At 37.7% G+C, this 27,182-nt stretch overlaps 1 protein-coding gene across 2 annotated transcripts in view; it reads right to left on the reverse strand.

Annotated features, from left to right (window-relative positions):
- The window catches only part of DMD (dystrophin), a 907,831-nt gene that overhangs the window by 732,310 nt on the left and 148,339 nt on the right, over nucleotides 1-27,182 (reverse strand). For both annotated transcript variants that reach the window (XM_059827200.1, XM_059827195.1), the window contains 2 exons: nucleotides 17,800-17,923; nucleotides 9,747-9,834 (listed from right to left, as the gene is read on the reverse strand). In XM_059827200.1, the coding sequence (XP_059683183.1) occupies nucleotides 9,747-9,834; nucleotides 17,800-17,923 (212 nt within the window). The remainder of the gene's footprint in view (nucleotides 1-9,746; nucleotides 9,835-17,799; nucleotides 17,924-27,182) is intronic.

Genomic DNA, 27,182 nt, shown 5'->3' on the forward strand with positions numbered 1-27,182 from the left:
AAGCTAATGAAAACTGCTGTAAGAAATAAGGAAATGCCCGACAGCTGGATTTTGAAAACTATGTCTGGACTGTAATTAGATTTTAATGTAAAAGACTGTTTTTTTTTAATAAAAAGACCAATTTAAATGAATTGGAACTATATTCCGCAGTTATTTTGACATTTCTGACAATCCAACCCATAAGTTTTGCATAACATGTTATTTTAGAAATATGATAAGCACTGAGGAATAAACATATTATCAGATCAAACCTCCATTTAGGCCAGTCCCATGCATCCAACAGTGACCATCAGTAGACATTAAGCAAAGACTGAGAGCCCAGAAAAGATAGGTGACACTTCTCTATGATTATTTTCAGACAGTGTTTGGTTTCTCTGGTATAGTTTGCCTATTTCTGTCTATTGTTCAATAATCATGCCTAAATTAAAGTTTATAAAAGAAAACTGACTTTAGTTATTAGAGACAAGGCAATTATTTCACAGAACAGAGCAGAATAGAATCACAGAACAGAATCATTAAGGGTGGAAAAGACCTATAAGATCATCAAGTCCAACCATCAACCCAACACCACCATGCCCACTAAACCATGTCCCGAAGTGCCATGTCTACAAGTTTTTCGAACACTTCCAGCGAGGGTGGGTCCAACACTTCCCTGGGCAGCCTGTTCCAATGCTTCACCACTCTCTCAGTAAAGAAATTTTTCCTAATATCCAGTCTAAACCTCCCCTGGCGCAACTTGAGACCATTTCCTCTTGGCCTGTCACTTGGGAGAAGAGACCAACACCCACCTCTCAGCAACCTCCTTTCAGGTAGTTGTAGAGAGCGATGAGGTCTCCCCTCAGCCTCCTCTTCTCCAGACTGAACAACCCCACTTCCCTCAGTTGCTCCTCATAAGACTTGTGCTCCAGACCCCTCACCAGCTTTGTTGCCTTTCTCTGGACACGCTCCAGCACCTCAATGTCCTTCTTGCAGTGAGGGGCCCAAAACTGAACACAGTATTCAAAGCATGGCCTCACCAGCGCCAAGTACAGGGGCACGATCACCTCCCTACTCCTGCTGGCCACCCTATTTCTGATACAGGCCAGGATGCCATTGGCCTTCTTGGCCACCTGGGCACACTGCTGACTCATGTTCAGCTGGCTGTTGACCAGCACCCCCAGGTCCTTTTCCGCTGGGCAGCTTTCCAGCCACTCGTCCACAAGCCTGTAGCATTGCATGGGGTTGTTGTGACACAAGTGCAGGACCCGGCACTTGGCCTTATTGAACCTCATACAAGTGGCCTGGGCCCATCGATCCAGCCTGTCCAGATCCCTCTGCAGAGCCTTCCTACCCTCGAGCAGATAAACACTCCTGCCCAACTTGGTGTCGTCTAATTGGTTAGAACTGTTCAAAGGTAAAAGAGCTCTATTTACTCTGTGAAGGAAGTAAGACAATACATATAAAAGATAAGCAAAGGGGTCTTACAACAACATAATTTATAATTATTCCAAAACTTGAACTCAGGTTGAGTTCAAAATAATATTAACTTCAGCATCAAATTTATTTTTCAGAGGAAGTTTATATGTAATCCTTAAACTTTTTTACTGGTGTGACATATAATGATACACACAGCAATAGGACCAATATTGATTTCAAAATTAATAAACTTTTCAATCTATTGAGTAATGAATGCTATATGCTTAAGAACATTTTTAATAACATCATCACTTAGTCATACACTAGTTAATCAGTAAAACAGAAGCTATGTTTTTATCAAAATAATCAAATCTAGAGTGTTTTTTCTATTTCTTAAAAACAAGTTTAAAAGCAAATGAGACCAAAGACTTCAGTGCTATACTTCCATGATTTTTGATATGCTGTCAATATGGTTTATCTTGTTTGCAACCTGTACTCCCAATGTGCAGGAAAATTTCTTTATCAGGGATAAAAAATAGCAAAGTTCATGTGTAATTTTTGAAGGTAGGACATAGGAAATGGAGTCCTAATTACAGCTAAATGCCTTAAATAAAAAAAGTACTGAAAATTTATTGTAGTAAAATTTCTAAGGAGTGACTATAACGCATGGTATATGGTAAACCACACTAAATGATAATCTGGGATCATGTCTGTTTTGGAGCACCCTAGTTCTCTGGCAAATCCTATTCTGGATTCAGCTCAGGGCTATTCCATTCAGAGTTGCTTGGAAACAGCCCACTTGGAAACAGACTGTGCAGTACCTGATAGCAGTTCCCTGGATATGCTCTGTTTCTAGGATGTTGCCCTAGCCAAGCAAATTGTACATGATTTCAAAAAAGCACAAGCAAAAATGTAGAAAGATAGGAAGCCCAGTACTACCGGGAAATAATGGCAACTGTGGTGGTTGTAGCGGCTATACATACACATTATACCCTGGAAACTGGAGAGAGCTAAACAGTATTTCGACACATCTTAAAAAAATCCAAAAGTGATCTAGTCTTTTGTGTGTGTGTGTTTGCATCTGGAGATGTGGTATGCGTAACTACATTTTCTTAAAGTTTAATGTCTAATGAACATATAGTAAGCAATTTGTGAAGAGGCAGCATAAACCTGAATGGCATAGCACGGCTGAATACCAGTAAAGATGACCAGGCACATAGACACTGAATCTTACCAACAGCAAGAACAAACACATATAAAAAAAACAAGCCTTTAACTATGCTATATTTCAAGAATTGCTTCTGTCCTGTTGTGACTTTGGTTATAAAAATGCTGTATACTCAGACAGCAGATATCTTTGCTGCTGTGTTCTCTGAATCTGGAAGACACTGCCTATGAGTTTAGAAGAGTATATATAAAAAGATCACTTTTATTTATTCCACCTTTCCTCTCTTTTCAGCTGCCAGAGTCTCCAAAGTACCCTTAGTCAAGATTATGATTACCAGGGGAAGTGCAGTCATGGATTCTCCTTACATAGTAACACTTTTCACTGTAGCATTTTCTTCAAGTATTTAGAGAGGATCGTTTTTCAGATAAAAATCCAGATTCATCAGATCCTCTTTTCTTCTTTTCACTTATATGTTCCTCTTAACATAACATTTAAATATGTGAAAATACCCAATATTCTTCAATTTTCTTTAATTATTTTCTTTGTTATCTAAACTTTGAGTCTAAATGTGATTCCACAAGTGCACGGATGAACAAAGAAACGCTTTTGCTCTTCATGTAACTGAAGTGGACAGTACAAGATTGGAGTGTGCAGAGCTATGTTTGGCAAAAGATTGCAGAGGTGCACCTCCATTAGGCAACACAATATCTTACTGAAAGGAAGACCCATCTGAAAATCTCCATAGGATGCATTTTTAAAACTCTTGTAATTCACAGTCAGGTCAGGTAACTCAAAGTTGTCTATCAGATGTCGGTATGCCATTTCCAGAAGCATGCAAGAAAATAGCCATTACTTGCACTTGAAATAATTTGGGAAAATTTGTGAAAATTTTGTCTTATTTTGGAGAAAAACAGTCCTCCATCTCATTGAAAATGACAAATTAATAACTATTTGAATAGTTGATGCAACAAGGTCATAATTTTAATGTTTTTATTTGCTCATTAAATTGGTGAAAATCAAGAATTTGAAACTTAGTTCCATGATAAGTACTGATTTCTTCATTATCTTTACCAGTTTTAACAACCACTAGCTTTCATTCATGATGTTAACATCAGTCCCCTTAGTCTGCTTCACTCATGGCAGCAAGACATACCAGAAGTTTAAAAGTAGGCAAAGAAACAATATAAAACCCATTCTCTGGTAAAACAATATTATTTTAGGAATAATGGTTCATAATCTTTTCACATTTCATACTCTAAAAACTTCTGATGTAATCAATGAATAAATATACGGTACCCAGAGGAAACAGATCATTATCTGAAGTGCATCCATTAATTTTATTACCTTGTGTACTGCGCATAACAAATTGTGTCTGAATATTTTTAATTGTGCAGCACCCTACATGCAAGTACTTTGGAATTGCCACTTAAGATGAAGTATATCTTATTAGGTGTGTTTATCATTTGCTATGGTTCTAAGATAGAATAATGTAATGTTATCTGTTATTTTATAGCTTTTGACTCATAAGCTTATGTGAAATGGTAACTCACAAGGTAATATATTTCTTCTAAAGAACAGTGGCACTTAACAATTATATGGTTTATCACAACAAATTCATTTGTATTCACTTTGATGCTGCCTATCAAAATTCTCTGAGTATTCATTTTAATGCCCTATTTATTTTATTCTAAACTATTATAATAGTCAAGTGTCCACTCAAACTGCTAAACTGCTTCACTCATGCATAGGCAGATTTGTTATTATGTTTTAGAACAGAATTTAGAAAAGAAAAACAGAATATATTTTTTTTCCTAGAAACACTGGTAAACAGAAGATGTAAGTTTTAATTGATTGTAATCACAAGACTTCTTTAAAAGCATGGGCAAGGAGAAGCAAAGTACAGCCCATGTAGAAGATGGGTTGTTGGGTAAAGAATCATCCACCTAAAGCATCAATGATTTCCCCTGTGATGGGAAAAGTCCTTCAAATGGCAATATCCAGACAAACTGCTTACAAACACAAGAATAGGTGCACTGTGTGAGATGGCAGTTCTTTCTAGCGCAAGATACTTTTGCTGACAAATAAATGAAACCTTAAATAAACCAATCCAATTCTCTCCAGAATTTGAATCCTATTTTTTACTTATTCCCCCTCCTATCACAGTAAAAATAAAAGCAAGAAAATAAATATAAATGATACAACAATGAAACTGACCACCAATCTGAAGTCTCTCTTATAATCTACCAGAGGTCTTCATCTTTTTATGCTCTTCATCTGTTACCTTCACAAGCTTGTTTATGAGCAAAGAGGAAGCACATCTTATATATAAATAAAGTCAAGAATTTAGTGATGGCATAATTGGAATATTAAGAGTCTAATCATTATTAGTCCAGATCTAATTGATACACAATAAGTAAAAAATAACAATGCAGTTAAAATTGTCATCACTTGACTTCACAACTGATCTATGTCTTAAATCTGTTTGCCTTGTGTAGTCTTTTAATTACAGATTACACTGCAAATGCACAAAAATCATCAATTGTACCACTGACTGGTTTCCGTAAAAGTACCACACAGAGTAATAATAGAAGCATCATAATTTGTGATTTGTAAATTGTGATAGTTAAAAAGGTTTTTCTTTCAAGATAACATAGTACAACTTCCCTCCACTAGACGTTAAACTGCGTGTCTCCCACAAATCCATAAAAGCACATTAATTCCAGATCCTTCCCATGTTACGGAAAAGAGTTCCATCATTGGAAGAGGAAGGTATGTAGGCATAGTCAGTCTGCTCTGTTGAGCCTTATTTTGGAGATGCAGCAAAACTTTCCTATGATATATCCTTTCCTATTGTTCTTAGTGAATCCAGAACCAATAAAAAAAAAAATAAATAACAGAGATAAAGACAGTATGTCTGAAATCAATTTCCATAAGCCACACAAAGACTAAAGAAACTTAGTTCAATTACTGTGGAAAATATAAAGGTGCATAAATTTACTACAGTTTGAGATGTAGGTTTAAAGTTGAGTTACTTCTTTTACATAACTTCTAGTTCAATATCAATTTAGACATAATCCCGTTAACTGCAATTGCATTAGATCATAATGAATTGGAAGAAAAGACAAATAGAAAATTTGTTGTATTTAAAAGTACAAAGGCTGAACATGGCAGTTAACTTCCTCTACACTCAAAGCACAATTTTGAACACCTAGTAAGATATTCCATTTGCAAATTCTTTTTTAAAACCATCTTACGGTTCTCCCCAAATAATGTTAATTATTTAATTCAATTCTCTACTGCTCTCACCAGTGGTGGGGTGGCAATTAGTGAATTATTTAACCATTTCATACACTATTCTTTAAATTGCCTTGGCAGAAGTAGAGTAGCTGAAAGTCCCATAAACATTTTAGGCTTCAAGTCCAGATGAACTGTTTCTCTTTTCAAAGGAATTTTGTCTTCCCTAAAACTATGACAAAAAAGGGATCTTCATCCTCACAGGCAACTAACCTGTCATCCTTGCTAGAATATTCTTTCTACCAAGGCTACCACAATATATGGCATGACACAGAGCTCAGAGCAGTTGATAGGAAACAGACAAAGTCATGCTGGCTTAGCTGGTCTACCCTGTGCTTGCAGCCCACCTGGAAAACATGCTTCCTAAAAACAGGTGTGATTTGGGAGATACTGGAAATATTTATATGCACATCTAGCCACAGTTGAAATTACAACATCTATAAACCATGAATAAGCATGGACCCATGGACTGAACGAGAAAAAAAGAGAACCTTGAGTTAAAACCACATGAGAATATTTAAGATAGAATGTTAATGTACTTGATATTAGACATGGTAGTTAGTACAGTACTGGAAAAGTAATATATAATGTGCTAGTGAGTTCTGCAAATAAAATAAAAATTAGTCACCAAAAAGTACTATATAATCTAAAGAAACTTGAAGTTGGAATTCTTGAGGTGGAAGTCTGCATTTGGCCAAAGGAAGAGTGGAGCACTGCTAAATGTGTCTTAGACAGATTCTGCCCAAAATAACAACCTCAATGTGGCAGCACACAAATTTCAAATACTGCCTTAAAAGTCCTGTATAACCAGTTCTCCCAGGCAGAAAACATGTCCAAAAATAATGACAGAATTTTTTATATGCTCAGCCATGGAAAACCGCCCAAATGACTTTAAAGATGGTCAAATGTTACCAGACTCCCTTCAGTCTATCCACTGAGCCTAGGAAGGGAACCCTTGAAACAGTTGTTACAGTAATGATAATTAAATATGCCCTTCACATTAAATATAGCATCATAGAATCATAGAACCGTAGAATCATAGAATCGTTTAGGTTGGAAAAGACCTTTAAGATCATCAGGTCCAACCATTAACCTAACACTGCTAAGTAAGTCCACCACTAAACCATGTCCCTAAGCACCTCATCCACACGTCTTTTAAATACCTCCAGGGATGGTGACTCAACCACCTCCCTGGGCAGTCTGTCCAAATGTCTGACAATCCTTTCAGTGAAGAAGTTTTACCTAATATCCAGCCTGAACCTCCTCTGGCGCAACTTGAGGCCATTTCCTCTTGTCCTGTCACTAGTCACTTGGGAGAAGAGACCAACACCCACCTCACCACAACCCCCTTTCAGGTAGTTGTAGAGAACAATAAGGTCTCTCCTGAGCCTCCTCTTCTCCAGGCTAAACAACCACAGTTGTCTCAGCTGCTCCTCATAGGACTTGTACTCTAGACCTTTCACCAGCTTCGTCGCCCTTCTCTGGACATGCTCCAGCACCTCAATGTCCTTCGTGTAGTGAGGGGCCCAAAACTGAACACAGTACTCGAGGTGCGGCCTCACCAGCGCCGAGTACAGGGGCACGATCACCTCCCTACTCCTGCTGGCCACACTGTTTCTGATACAGGCCAGGATGCTGTTGGCCTTCTTGGCCACCTGGGCACACTGCTGGCTCATATTCAGCCGGCTGTCAATCAACACCCCCAGGTCCTTTTCCACCAGACAGCTTTCCAGCCACTCGTCCCCAAGCCTGTAGCGTTGCATGAGTTTGTTGTGACCAAAGTGCAGGACCCGGCACTTGGCCTTGTTGAACCTCATATAATTGGCCTGGGCCCATCGATCCAGCCTGTCCAGGTCCCTCTGCAAGGCCTTCCTTCCCTCAAGCAGATCAACATACCCGCCCAATTTGGTGTCATCTGCAAACTTACTGAGGGTGCACTCGATCCCCTCATCCACATCATTGATAAAATTATTAAACAAAACTGGCCCCAATATTGAGCCCTGGGGAACACGATTTGTGACGGGCTGCCACCTGGATTTAACTCCATTCACCACAACCCTTTGGGCCCAGCCATCCAGGCAGTTTTTTACCCAGTGAAGAGTGCACCCATCCAAGCCATGAGCAGCCAGTTTCTCCAGGAGAATGCTGTGGGAAACGGTGTCAAAGGCTTTACTAAAGTCCAGGTAAACGACATCCACAGCCTTTCCCTCATCCACTAGGCGGGTCACCTGGTCATAGAAGGAGATCAGGTTGGTCAAGCAGGACCTGCACTTCATGAACCCGTGCTGGCTGGGCCTGATCCCTTGGTTGTTCTGTATGTGCCACATGATGGCACTCCAGATGATCTGTCCCCTGCACCGAAGTCAGGCTGACAGGCCTGTAGTTCCCCAGATCCTCCTTCCAGCCCTTCTTGTAGATGGGCATCACATTTGCTAACCTCCAGTCAACTGGCACCTCCCTAGTTATCCAGGACTGCTGGTAGATGATGGAAAGTGGCTTGGTGAGCACTTCCACCAGCTCCCTGAGTACCCTTGGGTGGATTCCATTCAGTCCCATAGCCTTGTGGGTGTCTAAGTGTTGTAGCAGGTCACTAACAATTTCCCTTTGGATTGTGGGGGTTTCATTCTGGTCCCCATTGCTATCTACAGGGGGCTGGGCACCTGGAGAACAACTGGTCTTACTCTTAAAGACTGAGGCAAAGAAAGCATTAAGTACCTCAGCCTTTTCCTCATCCTTTGTGACTATGTTCCCCCCCACATCCAGTAAAGGATGAAGATTCTCCTTAGCTCTCCTTTTGTTGTTAATGTATTTATAGAAACATTTTTTATTGCCTTTTAAGGCAGAAGCCAGGTTAAGTTTTAGTTGGGTTTTGGCCCTTCTAATTTTCTCCCTGTATAACCTCATGACATCCTTGTAGTCTTCCTGAGTGGTCTGCCCCTTCTTCCAAGGGTCACTTTTTAATATTACACCTTCATACTTAATCAAGATAATCCTATGATTCCGTCACATTTGTTTAGCTTGGCCAGTTAGTACCTCAAACTCAAAGCATTTCATTTTCAGCAGTTAAAGTCTTGATTCTTCATTATAACATTTTAATATAAAATATATGTTTTAAAGCTCAGTGCATTCACTTCTATATTTCTTGTAATCATATCAGTATGACAGATGTTGGCCCATGTTCAATATTTTATTGCAAAGTTAGATATTCTTTAATATCAAGGACAATGGCATGACTTACAATTTTACTTCCATCTACCTTTCTTTGTTTTTTTTTTTTTTCCTTAAAAATATCTAAAAGTTCTAAAGAATGACATAACGGGATAATTTTTTTTGAAAAATCAATAATAAAAATAAAAAACTTACAACTAATTTCTTTTTTTAAGAGTTGTATAAGCTTTGACATTTATTATCTTTGAAAAGCCAAATGCCAAAAATCTCTTCCAAAATGCAATAAAATCTTATATTTTCTATGATACAGAACATTACAGCAATATGTATATTACAAAACATCCACTTTTTTCAAACTGTTTAGAGGAATGCCTTCAGCACTTCCTAACTCAGATGAGTTAATGTACCTTCAAAAGCTTAGCATACTCAGAAAATAAGATTACAACTTAAGTCTCTGGGCAGAACAGATTGTTAATATACAGTTCATTACTGTGAGCACGTTTTATACGCATTTCCTTTCATGGCACTAAAGCGGTAAGATTTTTTTCTCTTTTCCAATTAACAGATTTAACATTCAGAAATAATAAAAGAAATATAAGGTAGTATTACTTCAATGTTCCATTTAGACAGTATTTGCTAATATAATTCTTGTGATAAATATGAACCTGTGCGTTTATCAAATCCCTAAGAAGATTATCTAAATCAACTCCCATGTAATTACCATTCACCATCTGTTCCACCAGGGCCTCAGCTGATCTGCTGGCATCTTGCAGTTTTCTGTACTTCTCAGGCTTTTCTCGCTGGATGGCCTGCAGCATGACAGGAAAGGTGAGTATTTCAACAGAGGGATTTTGAAGAAGAAAGTTATTAATCTCAGGGATGTCTTCTGATTTCTTGAGACCATTTAACCTGTCATATTGCCCTGCCAGCCTCCCAATTTGCCATGAAAGCAGCAAGTACCAGATACCATCAGGAAGGGAGTCAGTCATAAACTGAGAATCAGAACACAATAGAATTGGCAAATCATACACATCAGTATTTTACAGACAAATAAAAGACATACAAATTAAGAGCCATTCAAAGCCCAATATTTCAGAATAAAAATGTATGTTCAACAGAAACTCTGTGGAGGAATAGATTTGCTCATTTCTCATGCGGCCCCTACTGATAACAGCAAGAATTGAGCACAGTAACCAAATCACAGGGTTTCATAACACACTACAGTATTGAACCCATAGACCATTTGATTGCTTACTTTACTCTTTTGATGGCAAAAAACGCCCTGTAAAATGCATATCGAAGTAGATATCTAACATATACATGAACATATATAGCAGACATCCATATATGAGCTACTAAGTAGGAATAAGAATTAACAGCAGGCTTCTAGTCATTTATTGCATCTAATACTCTCAATTCATCTTTCTGTACTCAAAAAATTCTCACCCACATTCAGGCTAGCACTCAGGCTCACTGGTAATGGCTAGTGAAGGAATAGGTCCTAAAGTTTCAGGATATAGTAGCAATCTAAGTTTCTCATTTCATTTTGGATTGGTAGCAATACAGATGGAAAGTAAAATAATTTTAGATCTGACAGCCCCTCAATGCTGTCTCATAATTTACAACATGAAGTGATTCCATCAATTTTAAATTAATTTAGTTGTATAATTTAGGTGTAATTTAGAAGCTCTAAATCAGAAGCCCAAAGAAGAAGCATAGGGCCACAGCCAAGTTTGATACAAAAAATAAACCAGGCTATATACCTCCCAGAGACCCTGACCAACACAGTCTCCCATAAATCACAGTCCCTTACTTTACTGCAGCAGATACACACATACAAAAGGATATGACACTATAAATCCTACATGACATGTATGGGAAGACAACACACAACCCTGGCTATGGCTTCTCAGTCTGGCTGACCTGACTAGGCTTCCTGATCACCTTGTTTATTTCCACAGCAAAGGTGTGTGTATCCTGTATGACTTGACTCTGAATCACAGAATCAGTAAGGTTGGAAAAGACCTGTAAGATCATCAAGTCCAACCATAAAAAAAAAAAAAAAAAAAACCACCAAACACCACAAAAACCAAAACCACCCACAAACCACAAAATACACCACAACCTACACCAAAACAACCCACCCACACCACACAGCACCATGCCCATCAAGCCACATCCCACAATGCTGCATCCCCACGTTCCTTGAATACCTCCAGAGAGGGTGACTCTACCACCTCCCTGGGCAGCCTGTTCCAATGTTTCACTACTCTCTCAGTAAAGAACTTTTTCCTAATATCCAGCCTGAACCTCCCCTGGCACAACTTGAGGCCATTTCCTCTTGTCCTGACACTAGTCACTTGGGAGAAGAGACCAACATCCACCTCACCACAACCCCCTTTCAGGTAGTTGTAGAGAGCGATGAGGTCTCCCCTCAGCTTCCTCTTCTCCAGACTGAACAACCCCAGCTCCCTCAGCTGATCCTCATAAGACTTGTGCTCCAGACCCCTCACCAGCTTCGTCGCCCTTCTCTGGACACGCTCCAGCACCTCAATGTCCTTCTTGCAGTGAGGGGCCAAAACTGAACACAGGATTCGAGGTGCGGCCTCACCAGAGCCAAGTACAGAGGCACGATCACCTCCCTGCTCCTGCTGGCCACACCATTTCTGATACAAGCCAGGATGCCGTTGGCCTTCTTGGCCACCTGGGCACACTGCTGGCTCATATTCAGCTGGCTGTCGATCAACACCCCCAGGTCCTTTTCTGCAGGGGAGCTTTCCAGCCACTCGTCCCCAAGCCTGTAGCGTTGTCTGCTGAAATGGTTCCTTACAACTGGAAAGAAACCTCCAGTAGTTTTCTTAGGTGTCTAAGAATGCATTTAGTAGAATATTCTTATACATTTACATTTTAAAATGTTATTTTTCAAATAGATTGCTATGCTTAGGAGGAAGTATTATAAACACCTTTGAATAAACTCTCATAAAATAACTTTTAAAGTGTGATGCTTGAAATATCTTCACTTTAATAAGCAGCAGCTCCCTGGAAGACTTTTCTAGGTGAGGAGATACTCAGAACTTTAAAGAGAGATTTTCAGTTAAATTCACACATTTCCACAGCCTACTTATAACTTCTATTCATTGTGTATATAGAAATGATTAAACAGCAGGCTTTCTAACAATACGCCAAAGCTTCTATCAAACACTTTCATTAATACAATTTTGTATAAATATAATATATAAAGAAAGGATATTTAGAGAAGAATTAATGATGGAAATATTTTGGATTTTATAAACGTATCTTTAATATATACCTAAATTATCACTGAAAGATTATGAAGTTTAATCCCAATGAGCTAAACATGACTGTATTAATTATTTATAGTTTTTGTAAGTCAATAAAAATCTACCATTCTACTGCACAATTTAAATATTTTCCAAATTTAAAAAAAAAAGTCTATTAATTTTCTGCAGAGTTCTAAAATTTCTTATAGCATCTTAATTAATACTACTCTGTCTATAATGCCAGGTATAATTAGCATGAGTCTAAATACAGAGAACTCAAAAGAATCATAAAACCACTAAAATATACTGAAAATAATTTTACTCCATCTGTAATGCCAGATGTGTAATTATCATGAGTGCAACTGTAGTCAGCATAAATGAATCATGAAAAAAACCTAAAATATACTAAAAATTAGCTTTTTGAAATATAAAAAAGATATGATATTGAAGCCTATGGCAGTGAACCCTTCAGTGTCCAGTAATACACTGTGTCCAGAAAAATGTGGATAAATGTCCACCTCTTCTGAAAGATTAAAGTTTCCAGGTTCTAATAAGAAATAAGGACTATATGCAAAGCCCTTAAAAATAAACATGAAAATTTGGTCCATATCAACCTTTCTATCAATTACTTTTCTCCATTTATTTTTGTGTAATTAGCATATATTATAAAAATGAAGGTCTAACACTGGTTACAGGAAGACATATGCTTACACACAGAAAGCACAATGCTAGCCAAAGGAGAAAAGATTGTCCTCTTGGTCCTCATGCAAAGACAAATTACCTGATATGGGGAGAAAGAAGAAAATTCACCCTAGTTAATTCATAGTACTAATCACATAGTCCTGCCATTACTCTGTATATAGTGCCATTGTTTGCCAAACCTACAAACTGTGTCTTGGATTTCTAAGCCCCTCACAAGAAGAATTTTCATAAGCACATGTAAAGTGTCTAGAAATGAAGGGAGTAGGAGTCCTGTAACACCTCTTATTTATGTCTTTGGCTCTGTTTTGTTCATTTTTTCCTTTACTGAAAGGGATAAGACTCTAGATTCAGGTTCATTTGTGACACAAGTAGGCTAGGATAAGTTTGAAGAGGTTTGTGAAGTTTTGAAACTCAAATTCTGTACGTGTAAATCAACACTTTTTTTGATGAACAGTTGTGGTAGCTGCAAAGTCACTTCAAAGTATTTCCAAATATATAACTTTCTCTTTTTCTACTCTTTTTGTTTTCGATAAAACATTTTTCAGAAAAAATACACCAATATGAGGAAAAATGTTACCTTTACAGGCTTTCATCCAATCGGGGATTAATTCTCTTTTGGACTATTTTGTAACTGGCAATGCAGATGTATAATAGCCTAGTTTTAACTGATTGAATAATAGTAAAAATTCATCTTTAGCTAAATGCCAGCTGAAGGTGAAGAGGCTATTTTCACAACGCTGAGCATTTTATTTGACCCCAAGATTTTAGTTGGCAGTTAATGACTTCATAGCCTAGAAAACACTGATGGTCCGAGGAATTGGGATGTTACTCATATCAAATCAACATCCTACTTTGAGAGCTTTGTGAAAGGATGCATGGTAGCAGTACTCCCTGACATCTCTGTGACTCTGACCAATTACCCCTGAGGGCAGGAGATGGCAACATTATTATCACTGGCTCTGACAGTGATTCAGCTTTCAAATATCCAGGCCCAACAAAGCATGTCTGAAAAAGGTCACTAAAACAAAATGAACAAACGAGAATGGGGCTTTTGAGAATGCCAAGAGAACAAATTTAATTGTCTAAGATATCTGACATTTTTCCCTTACATCTGTTCCTTATATGTTTACCTTTTATTATGAATTTCTAAGTGCTGCTTCTTGGCTAACCAAAACTACTTTCAAGGAGTTATATTCCCAGTTTATTGATGTATAATCTCAAATCTGACTTATTATTAAGCAGGATTTTCTATCTAGCAAGTTTTAATTTTTTGCACCTGAATCTTCCTATCTCTGAACTTGCAACATTGAAAGCTCATCATGATTTAAGAAAAACAAAAAAGGCCTGAGTCATTGTTAGGTTTGTTTTTAGTAAAATATATGTTCTAACTGGAAAACGTTAACAGTGTGATGCAGCCTAACCATGTTTATGGCATTCATGTTTAGATGTCTTCGTTATTTAGGAGTAGTATAGTTGTTCCACAATGCAACTTCCATACATATGGCATCCAGTCTCTCTGGCCAGGTAAGGCAAATATTTTTCTTTTGTAGCAGGGAAGGGCTTTAAATATTTTTGCTTCTCCCCAGACATAGGAATGGACTTCTTGTGCATGTCTAATATATTCAACCTACATAATACATCTGCCAAAGGCTCATTTCCTGCCAGTATCTGAAGAGCAGCTGGCTTAGCAAACAAAGTCAGTGCATTTCATATAGCCTGCTCTTGGCTCCGTCTCCCCTAGGCCTCCTCTGAGCTGGGATGGCAGCAGGCTTTTGAACTTGATAAATCATCAATGATGGCAAAAGAGCTTTCTTTGTGGCTGTCGTTTCTGAAGTCTGCATCCCTTTGTCATACAGCAGATGCATTTCCACTATATCATATGGAAGTGACCCCTCATCCAAGAAAAATGACGAGTAGGAGCAAGCTGCCACAACAAGAAAAAAAAATCATCCAACCAGTAACCTGTCCTCAAAAGAACAGCAGAAAGGAAAGTAATTAGGAAAAAGCCCTAAGACTCAGCACCTACCGTGGTGGGCAATAAATGGTAGGTCTGACATCAGCCAAGCACAGGTGTTCTGTGCTACACCAATATATATATTGTCATATACAGAGAAAACTAAATGATAGCCAGTAAGGGCAAGATGAGACTTCTGCACACATGTGTATGTGGGGTATGACTACGTATGTCAGTACAATACAATCTTTTTCAATTATCACTAATGTATATCTTGCTTTCTGGCATTTCATCTTTTTTTACACGTCTTCTATAACTTTATTAGAGATTATAATACATTAAAACCCCCGCTATCTTATTTTCCATTGATTTGAGGCTGAATTAGAAACAAGAAGGGTTAATAAGTAATAACGAAACTGCGCAAATCAATGAACTGGACAGTACTTCCTGCTTTGGCTACTAGTTTTATGGATGGAGACAGAGACCAGTCCAGGAAAAGTGAGGTCAGGACAGGCTTTAAAACCTGGCATTTTAAAAACCTGTTTTTTTTTCTTTTTTGAAAAGTGTGTACAAAGATTTCCACTAACTGAAAAGTACTGACATATGCAGTACTTGTCAAGTGCCATCTTTAAGAGTTCTATCGAATTAATACATGTAATCAGAATGTTTTCTCCCTTAAAACTTCTACATGTAACCTGATTTTCTCAATAAAATGTTCATTTCAAAAGCAGTGATAGTCTATGAAATCAAAACCAGTCTTGGTCTTTAAAAATATTTTCAATGTTAATGAAGGATACATGTTCATTTCTCTTATTTCTATTTAGAGTTACTGGTTTGTCTCAGACCCCTCTTGGTACAAAACAGATTCTTTTTCTGCACTACTTTTCAGTAAAGAAGCTGGAAATTGGTTTCTTAAGCATCCAGTTATTCAATTTCCAAGGAGGTCAAAGAAACATCTGAAATATCTCTTTCTACCTGCAGCGTCTTGAATTCAAACTTACAATGCCCATGCACTGGTCAAATTCCACACTCTTTTCCTTCCCTTCCTCCTCCTCCAGTATTATGTATGTATTCACCAACCCAAATAAGATCTGAACAAATGTGGTAGGCAGCGGCCTCCCATCCCCAGTGTTCTTGCTCAGTACCAACAAAGGCAATGCAAAAGCTGCTGGGAACCTCAGCTAGAACCAGAGGAGGGTCTGTGGTTCACCTGCCTCGACCTCTTTACTTGCAGTGACCACCACCTCCTTGGAAGCAAAGAAAAGAAAGCAGGAGGAAGGTGAACCATGGCTCCTGGATCCTTTAATGCTTTTATAAAGTCTTAGAAACTGACACTATGAGGTGGAACATCATATTGGTTAGGGAAATCTGACAGTGCAGGTATCCAGTGTAATATGTAGGACAAGATGAGCTAATTTGCCATCCTTGAAATTGTTATGTTCCTCAGAATGGGCATATATGAAGGGGAGACAGGAGCATTTTCTTTTTTTTTTATTATTCCTCTTTGTTTCTTTTTAAATTTTACCTACAATGAAAATTGAAGCACTCAGAAAATTAACTGTATATCTATTTATGTATTAGATGAATCCCATCACCCCAGTATGGAAGCATTTGAACCCATCAAATCTTCTCTGTATATTTGATCCATTTTCCATATTGTTTTTTAATATACATGTATTTATGTATATTTCACATAACATGAAGTGGTGCCACGAATTAAATTCAGGATATTACATTCTAATGGATACTTACTAGCAGTAATATTATGACAATACTAACAATTAAATTAAAATTATTGCAAGAAAAATATGATTTAACATGAAATTTTAAAATGTATATTTATAGTCACGAAATTCAGTGTTCCTCAATCTTATCATAGCTGATTTATGATGGACACGCAGACAGTGAGAAAAAACAGCAGTAAAACTCACTTCAATATGGTAACTTTGTTCCATCTGTTTGTGTTCTAGGAGTATGTATCACCATATATTTTAATGAAGTTTCATGATACACTATGATACTATAAGAGCTGATTATAAAAAGAACTCCCCTTTCTCTTACTCAGAAAAGACAGGCATAGTTTCATGATACACTATGATACTATAAGAGCTAATTATAAAAAGAACTCCCCTTTCTCTTACTCAGAAAAGACAGGCATTTTTGCATCTATCTACAAAAATTAAATATGGAAGAAAATTTGTAATAGTTTAGTTTTCAAGGGCTAAATTCAGAGTGTGTGAAACACATACACCAACACGGCTACTCCTTAAGCAGCGCAGAATCACTCATTTTGCCCAAAGTAGGAAAGAACTGTTTTTGGTTCAGGCACGGTATTACAATAGAGTAAAAAAAAAAAAAAAAAAATATATATATATGAAGACTGGTAATTTTCATATATATTTTACAGCACTGTAAAAAGAATTAGATACAGATTTTCTTTAGCATACACTAAAAGATGACACTTTTCACATCCTTCAATTTATGCACATATAATGTCAAATTAAGCTGTTAGCATAGAATGATGGTGCATATTTAAGAAGTAATATATAGGCTCTGATTCAACTTTACCAAACACTTTCGTGAATCTAGAATACCTTAATTATACATGAGTATGTAGAAATAAAAAAAAAGATCTCTGTATTCAGACAGCCTGTGTAGCAATTTTGGTGCCAAAATCTGAAATTTACAGAAATATTGAGCACTTCTAAATTCCTCTTGTACATATGGACAATTAATACTTGTCAGTCTACATTTGAACTCATTTAAACTTGGACTTTGAAAGCACTTTGACAAGCTAATACAAACTAACAGACATATATACGAGTAGTTTCTCCTACATTGACTCTTTCTCTGAGATCTGAGAGATTGCCTTCCTTTCGATATATTGCAAACTCGGGACTCTGAAGCACTGCTTCTGAGCGGGTCATCCAGCTATGGAGCTCTGTTGTATCCGAATCAAACCTAAGAGACAGAGAAGTGCAATAAGACATTTCATTTCCACAAAGTTTCTGAAAATAGCATTGACAGTAAACATGTTTAACTGGTTGTTTAAACAAGTGAATAAGCAGCAATTTCTCTCAGCAAAAGACAGTTTTAAACACCCCATATTTCATTAGCTAGCTCATAAAACTATTCATGTTAAAATTTGGAAACATAGAAATACTTTTTCATTTTTAAGACCGTAATTTGACAGCTGAACAGATGCAACAATTTTCACAATAAGGATTCTAATTTTACAAGCTGATGTTTTTGAAAGACATGGAACAAGTGGCTCTCACAGTGAAGAAAATGTATCACAAGTCCTGTTGGCTCAGCTGAGGTTGTAAGCCCTTTCTGGCTCACTGTATTGGGTTGGCGTGGCAAGATTTTGGTAGCAGGGGGGCTACCGGGGTGGCTTTCTGTGAGAAGCTGCTAGAAGCTTCCCCTGTGTCCGATAGAGCCAATGCCAGCTGGCTCCAAGATGGACCCGCTGCTGGCCAAGGCTGAGCCCATCAGTTACGGTGGTAGCACCTCTGGGATAACATATTTAAGAAGGGAAAAAAATAACTGCGCAACGGCAGCTGGGGAAGAGAGGAGTGAGAATATGTGAGAGAAACAACTCTGCAGACACCAAGGTCAGTGAAGAAGGTGGGGAGGAGGTGCTCCAGGCTGCCAGAGCAGAGATTCCCCTGCAGCCCGTGGTGAAGACCATGGTGAGGCAGGCTGTCCTCCTGCAGCCCGTGCAGGTCCACAGTGGAGCAGATATCCACCTGCAGCCCATGGAGGACCCCATGCCAGAGGAGGTGGATGCCCAAAGGAGGCTGTGACCCTGTGGGAAGCCCGCACTGCAGCAAGCTCCTGGCAGGACCTGTGGATCCATGGAGAGAGGAGCCCACGCTGGAAGTAGGTTTGCTGTCAGGACTTGTGACCCCATGGGGGACCCACGCTGGAGCAGTCTGTTCTGAAGGACTGCACCCTGTGGAAAGGACCCATGCTGGAGCAGTTCGTGAAGAACTGCAGCCTCTGGGAAGAACGCATGTTGCAGGAGTTCATGGAGAACTGTCTCCCGTGGGAGGGACCCCGCGCTGGAGCAGGGGAAGAGTGTGAGGAGGAAGGAGCAGCAGAAACGACGTGTGATGAACTGACCGCAACCCCCATTCCCTGTCCCTCTGTGCCGCTTGGGGGGAGAAGGTAGAGAAAATCGGGAGTGAAGTTGAGCCTGGGAAGAAGGAAGGGGTGGGGGGAAGGTGTTTTTAAGAGTTGGTTTTATTTCTCATTACCCTACTCTGATTTGATTGGTAAGAAATTAAACTACTTTCCCCAAGTTAAGTGTCTTTTGCCCGTGATGGTAACTGGTGAGGGATCTCCCTGTCCTTATCTCGACCCATGAGCCTTTTGTTATATTTTTCTCTCCAGCTGAGGAAAAGGAGTGATAGAGAGGCTTTGGTGGGCACCTGGCGTCCAGCCAAGGTCAACCCACCACACTCACCAAATGCAGATTTCATACCTGTAAGATTTCTGTCCCATCTTGTGCTGATAATATTAAGGAGGATATACATGCAAGAAATTTGACCATTGGACAAGAGTCTCTTCAAATTGACTCAAATTTGTTGTAGAACATAATTACTAATCAACAGGAGATTATAGTTTTCCTACAGCTAAAACTTTAGAAACTGCAAATTAAGATTTCCAAATCTCTGCATACACTTTTTAACTAGTTTTTACCGTACAACCTTTTTTCTTACAGTCTGGATTCTCTCATCAACTCCTTTAAAACTGATCTTAATTTTTGTTATCTATTCAGAAGGTAGCAGTTCAAAATGAAGGTTACCATACACAGATACTTAAATTGCTGACATGTAGAAAATTCAAACTGTGATTCAGTATCTAATGTAGTTTTTAAAACAAGAGGCTTGAGAGAATTTTTTTCTCAGTTGTGCTAAACTGCATTCTTGATTGCATTTCTTTATTACATTATATGTTCTTATACTTAGATCTAGTTTATAACTGATTTTCTTTTTGCAGCAATACAATGAAAGCAATAGAACAGAAAGACCTACAAAAAAAGAATCAGCTGTATCTTTCAGTTTGCTTTGTAATTATAGGTTGTATTATTTATATACAGTTGAAAATCTACTAAAACCAAGAACCTGAATGACACTTATATCTTTGGGGGAACTAATTCTTTTATAACCATATATTCCATATCTATAAGAACTAAATTACAAGGACGAAAGGTAAAATCAGGTGCTACAGAAATATACATATACAGAAATGAAAACTGAATACAAGTAATAGTTCCATATTAGATCTAGTATTTATGCCTCTTTTTCTTTTTTCTTCTCCACTGTGATCTTTGTGACTCCATTTAATAAGATGGTGTGAAAGACTGAGTAATAAATAATGAAAGAAGAAGAAAGAAAAATCACACAATGTCTTAATCCCAGCCCAATATTCTATATTCAAATTATAAACTCTTAGGAATAATGTTGATAAAGCAATTCCCAATAATACTATTTGAACACTCATTAAAGGAGAAAAAATATGATTGTGAAGTAATGAAAGGTGCAGAAATCTTAATTTCATAAAGAGTTATAAATTCAGAGGTGGAAGACAAAAGAAAACTCCCAGATGGTTCAGGGAATCTCTGCGCTGGTACCAGATTCTAATCCCCAAAACTGAACTGCATTGCCAGCTAAGAGTTTTCTATCTCAGCTTTATTTCTGATCCTACGTGACATTAAATCAATTGTAGTTCTTGAAATATAATGTTATTCTGTGTTTTGCATATAATAATTGCATATTTAACATGTTCTCATGAAATTTTGAGACTAGGAGACAGCAAAACTACGAAATCCAGTATTCCCACATAAAAATGGAATACTGTGTATTCAACAAGTTGCAAGCACTAACTGCATATCTAATCCCACTGATTTCAGCAGAAGAATGACGTTTTTGCAACTATGACTGAGGACAGTTCAACACATTTTAGAGTACAGAACACCCACTTTTAAAGCTAATGGACTGGATTACAACATAAAAAATAACAAATTAATAGATCTTCCTAATATAATTCTGTATATAAATTATCTATATTCAAGATCTAATTATGATTGCCACACCTCTGCCCAAAGTAAGAACAATCAGTGATGTGAAGTTCTACCAAAGTAGTCTCTAGGACAAAGTAGAGTTCCTGAAGTCCACAGTAAAGAATACATTAGGTTAGTTAAATTAGAGCAGCTGCCTAAGGACTGTTATGTCACTTGAGGATTGTTGAGCTACAGGGAAACCCCCAAATCTAGTGTATACTTCCTTAAAAAAGACAGAGTAGTAATCCTGTACTGCCCTCTGTTTCATACAAGTATCTGGTTTGGGTCTTGTCAGCAACACAGGCAAAATGAGAAACAAGGGAACCTGTTTTAACAGTCAAGACAGAATTTGGTCAGCCTATAGATTCTCAACTATATGGGACTGCCACCCTCTCCACCTTTGGTTCTTCAAACTCATTAAACACTGTACAAACCAGTCCCCCAAAATTAACAGCCCAGGTTAGGGAAAGTGCTGCCATTCCCTGCGGCTAACATGCTCTCCATTCCCCACTCTATTCATGGTCAGCAACTCTATAGGCAAAGCACACAAGAAAGTAATGACCACTTCTTTCACCTTACTTAAATCTATAGCTAAAGCTGGCTCTCTCACTGCTGTCAGGTATTGTGGCAACTAGGATGTTTTATAGCACTGGCACAAACCAGCAGTAAACTGGAGAAGACCACAGAACATCAGACATCTGATAACAACAAAGATGAGTTTACCAGTCCCTCAGTACCAAACTCCCTTGACTGCAGGCAAAATTGTATTACTTCAGGTGTTGGCTCCATTCTCAAGCTGCAGGTAAGTAGGACCACAGAGACCAACTTTCTGAAGGATAGCCTAGTATTAGCCTGGTATAGGATGGAAATTGACAGAGCAAAATGTTTACCAGTGATCATTTCTTCATTTCTTAAACAAAAGGACTAAGCTCCTGCCTGTGCAACATCCTCCCTAGAAGAGGAATGGGAGAATTTGGGACAGTTTTGATAGTACAACAAAATAATCAGGAACACATCCCATGGCCCAGAGACTCATCAGATGGTAGTAAGTATTAGCCACAGTAGACAGTGTATTGACAGAGCTGATCTCACATAACAGATTGCTCTGTCACTTCCAGTTTCTTCTGGAGATAAATATAACTCCACAAACAAAGCCTCCTGCCCAAAAAAGGGCTCTAAAGAGGGAGCAGAAAAGGATTAAAAGACATGAAAGTTAAGACTAAGCAGCTTTTTGCAGCACACAAATATCCTTAACATAAAGACATTTTTCAATTACCTTGTGAAAAATTATTCTCTGTCTTATATGTATAAAACCAGGAAATACAGGTAGAATACGGCATTTAATCATTGCCCTATGATGATTGGATATTTCCTTTCTGAGCACAGCTGCAGTTACAAACTATATTAACTCTAGATTGATATCAAAGGATCAATACAATCTTCAAATCTCTTAAGTACAACAATACTTTTGACATAAAAACGTAATGCAATATTACCTTTCTGACCCAACAGAGTTGAGTGCATGCAGAACTTGTTAAAATAAATCCATGGAAGACACTAAAATCGCTTGAGACAATTACTCTAAATAATTACCTTACTTTAACATGCATGTTAACTTGCTCCCCTCCTAAAAATTCAATCTGCAGCAGAGGATTTATTCTTTGTGCAGCACTCATGGTTTAGTTTTCCAATTAGTCCTTCCTTCTGCTATTCCACAAGAGAGATACTATCTTTTACTGCTCTCACTGCCCTCTCTCTACAGGCCAGCACATGTCAGCTGACTTCAAATACAGTCTCTTTTTACTCCAGAGCCTGTTTGAAAAACCATCTTCACATTTTTAATCCATGCCATTCAAATTTTCATGGAAGTCCCCCCCAAATTGATTTTCTGGATCATACTAAGCTATATGCCCACTTCAGATTCCCATTCAAAACTCTCTTGCTGAGATGACCACATGTACTTGTTCAAAAATGATTCCTCGTTCTAGCTTTCCCTTCATTTTCTGTATTAAACATGATAAACCTCACCTTTAAGGCATTTCACAACTCAGTTGCATTTTGTTTTTCTCTTTCTGTGCATGGAATTTCTCACCCAAATACCTAGCTGAGTATGATACTCAAGTCCTACTACAAGCCCCCTATCTAATCAAATACCTTCTGAAAACCAGTAAGTAACAGCAAGCATGAATTTGTTTATATTTCACAACAAAAACAAATGCAAATTTTATTAATAATCAAAGGGCTGACTGATTATAAACCTTCCATCTAGTCAATACACCTTATAAAGGCCTATTGTGGTTCTTACAGCCAAGACCATCTAGTGAAAGACAATGTTATATTTTAAACTCATAATTTTGCTTTTTTTTTTTTTTTTATACACTGCCATGGTAAGATGATGACAGTGAAGTAATGTGCATGCACAGACCTTCCACATATTTATACAAACAACTTGAATGTTGTACAAGTTCACATAGGAACACAAGTTCATGAAGTACCCTGCTATCATGTGGCCATCACGGTGTATAATCTTTTCTCTAAACTGAATGAATTTAATCTTGAAACTGCTACTATGTTACTGCTACCATAACTAGACAGTGGTTTCAGGACTTCATTCTTTCAACAGATAGAAACTGCCTCACAATTTTCTTTGCTCATTTGTTTTTTCCTTCCCTCCCCAAACAAAATCACACCGGGTACGTCAGCACAGTGTATCTTGGGCAGATGTAAGACCATTTGCCTACACATCGAGCTGGCCAGGAATGATACAACTCTGATCCAAGAACCACATTACTGAATTACTGCATTTCCATGGCTGGACTGAAATGCCCAGCTCACCAGTGGTGTTCCTCAGCTTGTAGCTCTTCATTGCTTAGAACATGTCAAAGAACAACTTTGCAGTATATAATGCCCATTGGCAGAATTATTCTGTGATGAACTTATTCCCTGCTGTCTGTCTTCCTCCTCTATATTTGTAGCTGATAAGCTGTTAGTTGATAGTCTTGTTCTTATCTCCTAATTCAACAGCTTATTTGTCCTAATAAATATTTTTCCCTTCCTATTTTATTAGCTCAGTCCTCAAATAATTTTATTTCCTTTCTGAATGATATTCTGGACCTCCCTCTACACTCGTGATACTATTCAGTTTAGCATCATCAACATCATGATCAGCACATTTCTGTAATGCCCACCAAGGCATCAAAGAAAATACTAGATCAATCCCAAGTGTAAATCTCCTTCAGAAACTTCACTAGTATCATCTTATTAGCTTCATAGTTCTCCTTCTTTAGCCATCTATCCATCTTACCACTGGTAAGGTATGGTTATAAACCATACCTTCCCCAGCCTGAGCAGTAATTCCTGAACTGTAACATGGAATGCTTTGTAGAAACTCTGATAGATACACTGCATTTCTCATATGTAAGCAAATCACTTATGGCTAAGGCAAATAAAAAACTAGAGGTTGTTGTAGAGCATGTTCATTAACACCATTTGGCTTCAGCAAACAGCCAGTGGCTAGAGATGTAAAGCGGTTTTAAATCCATTCATTGTGCCTTCCAGTAAGTGCCAGTTGGTACCACTCCTATAATAAAGGAGGTAATTTCAGACACTAAATATGAAGAAGAATATATATTCTCAATGTATTTGTCACTATGCCATTTCTTACCTCATAAATAGGATAAAGGGTTAAAAACCAATGAGCACTAAGAAGTTATAAAGTGTCCATGTTTACAGACCTCAACATACCCCTACGTCTTCTTACACTCTAAATGAAAATGTTTATACATGATTCCTCCTGTAGGAGGAATAGTTTCTTGTAGGAAACTATCCTATTGTGTCTCAGTCACCTTCTCCTTTCCTCTGGCACAGGCTACTCAGATACAACACTGAAACCAAAGACCACCAGGAAAATTGAAGACATGGCTTTCCTTGTTTTAGATTTGCTAAGTAATGTTAGATAACAATACAAGAGCAAAAGCTGCATTTCAATAAAAGGGTAAGGCTCAAACATCCCAACAGAGTTGCTGTAAAAGTGCTAAACAATCAGCATTTATTTCTGACTAATATAATTCATTGGATAGCAAGGGGCTATTTGAAACAATAGCTATCAAAAAAACACTTTGAATAAGTCATTATAATTTTTCTTTGATATATTTTTCCACAAAAATCCAAACTTTTCTAAGTAATGAAGCATTAAAATCCCAAATATAGTAATTTTCAAAGAACTGAAGGCTACTTTCTTTTCAAAAAATTATGTTAACCCTTGTTAAATGAAAAAACCCACTAGATGGAGCAACTACCCTATTTTAACATGCCTTTCTCTTCAAAGGGCAGAAAGTCTCTTTCAAATCTGAAGATTATATCCATAATAATGTTATGACAAATAGTCTTTCCTTGGAAATATTAGGAAGCATGTACAAAGTTCTTTACTAAATAGCAAAGAAAAATATCTTTGGACATTATTCAATAACATTAGTATTACAAATATGTTTAAATTAAATGTTAAGCAGCTCTAACCTGCTTGCTATTTTAAAAGCTACTGTGAACAGAGGAATTTTCAGGTTTTTCTATGCCACACAACTGACCTGTTTTCCCAAAATATGTAAATACCATGGAAATGAAAATGCTACCTTGCAATCCTTTCTCCCATTTACATTTTTTTTCATCCTAAAACTTTAGCTGTGTTACATTTATATTTAGTCGTAATGCCTAATATATACTTTCAACACCTTTATTATACAGCTCCAAGTATTTTTCCCTTCTCAGTTTCAAATCAATTCCTTTGGGAAAGGGACCTTTCCTATGACCAGTAACAGAACTTAGGACATGCCTGAATTGTTCTGACATTTTGAAGCATTACTTTTAAGGTAGTTTTAGATTTTTTGTGGGGGTGGAGGGAAAAGAAAAAAAAAAATCATCTGCTTCTTATCTCTGCTTTTCACCACTTATGGGAAAAAGTTGCTTTAGGAGGCAAAAAAAATCAACAGCTTCTTTTCCCTTCGTTTATGCCACAGTGAACTGGGGCAATGGAAATGTGACATTCACTCCTGTGTATGCTATTGGTCTACAAATCAAATTGCTTCTCTCAGTTTCTTCAGTATAAATGAGGACTCTCATTCTTCTAATCCTCCCAAAGCACTTGGAAATGTAAAAATAAAAGGCATTCTCGAAAGCCTGATGCTTCAGTCTTAGCCATCTATTGTTTCTCCCCAGCTAAGTAGCTGGAAATCATGCTTTTACGCAGTCCACTAATGCAATATTCACAGAGTAGCCAAACTATTCTTTCTTCCTCCTTGAAACTAAACACCTAGCAATTCACACTGCAGGTGCAGTGCATCTTTAAGACACCTTCTAGTCTTTATAAAACATTTAGATCACAGGAAAGTAATTCTGGAGCACAAATCTTTCTGAACATGTGGCAATGGAACTTGATGTATTTATTTCAGGCATACTCTTTTACAGCAAAAATGCTGACTAAAGCTTGAGAACAGATGAAAGAAGCTGACGAAACCTGGAAGCATTATTAACCACCTCAAAAAAGTCCCAAGTCCAAATGTGCTTTTTCCCCCGGGCACCAAAAATAGCAAGAGCATGCAGTTTGTTGCACCATGACTGCAGAAAGTGGCCAACACAAACTGGTAATGCACCTTCAGAAGCTTCTGGCAAGCATTCAGTAATTGCTGGGGTTTTTTAATCAAACAAAAACTTAGCAGCACAGAATCATCAACTCTTAACCATTAAGTGCTCAGAGGAAATTTTGAACATAAACACACACACACACAATATGGAATGATGTAGGACAGGTAGGTTGAGAAGCTCCATTCTCTTAGTTTACTTCAAAAACCAAAAGCTATGAAGTACTATGGCTTTGTTTTCCTTGGGTGTAGGTACAACTAAATATACACAAAAAAGCCTGACAGATCTTGCAGCCAACAATGGACCCAGAAAATAACTGACTGACTGTTTGGGAATACCACTCAGCAAAAAAACATTGATGAAAAAGGTGTCTAGTCACCAATGCACATAGACATTTTAGCTGAGCATCCAAATTTTAAGATGAGTTTTCTTCTTCCATTGTTATGCTTATGTTCAGTATAAATTTATTATTCTGGAGAAAGACAACAGCATACTGTCAAATGTATTAGTTTTTAAGAC

Source organism: Gavia stellata, chromosome 1 (assembly GCF_030936135.1).
Source record: "Gavia stellata isolate bGavSte3 chromosome 1, bGavSte3.hap2, whole genome shotgun sequence".
Classification (NCBI taxonomy): domain Eukaryota; kingdom Metazoa; phylum Chordata; class Aves; order Gaviiformes; family Gaviidae; genus Gavia; species Gavia stellata.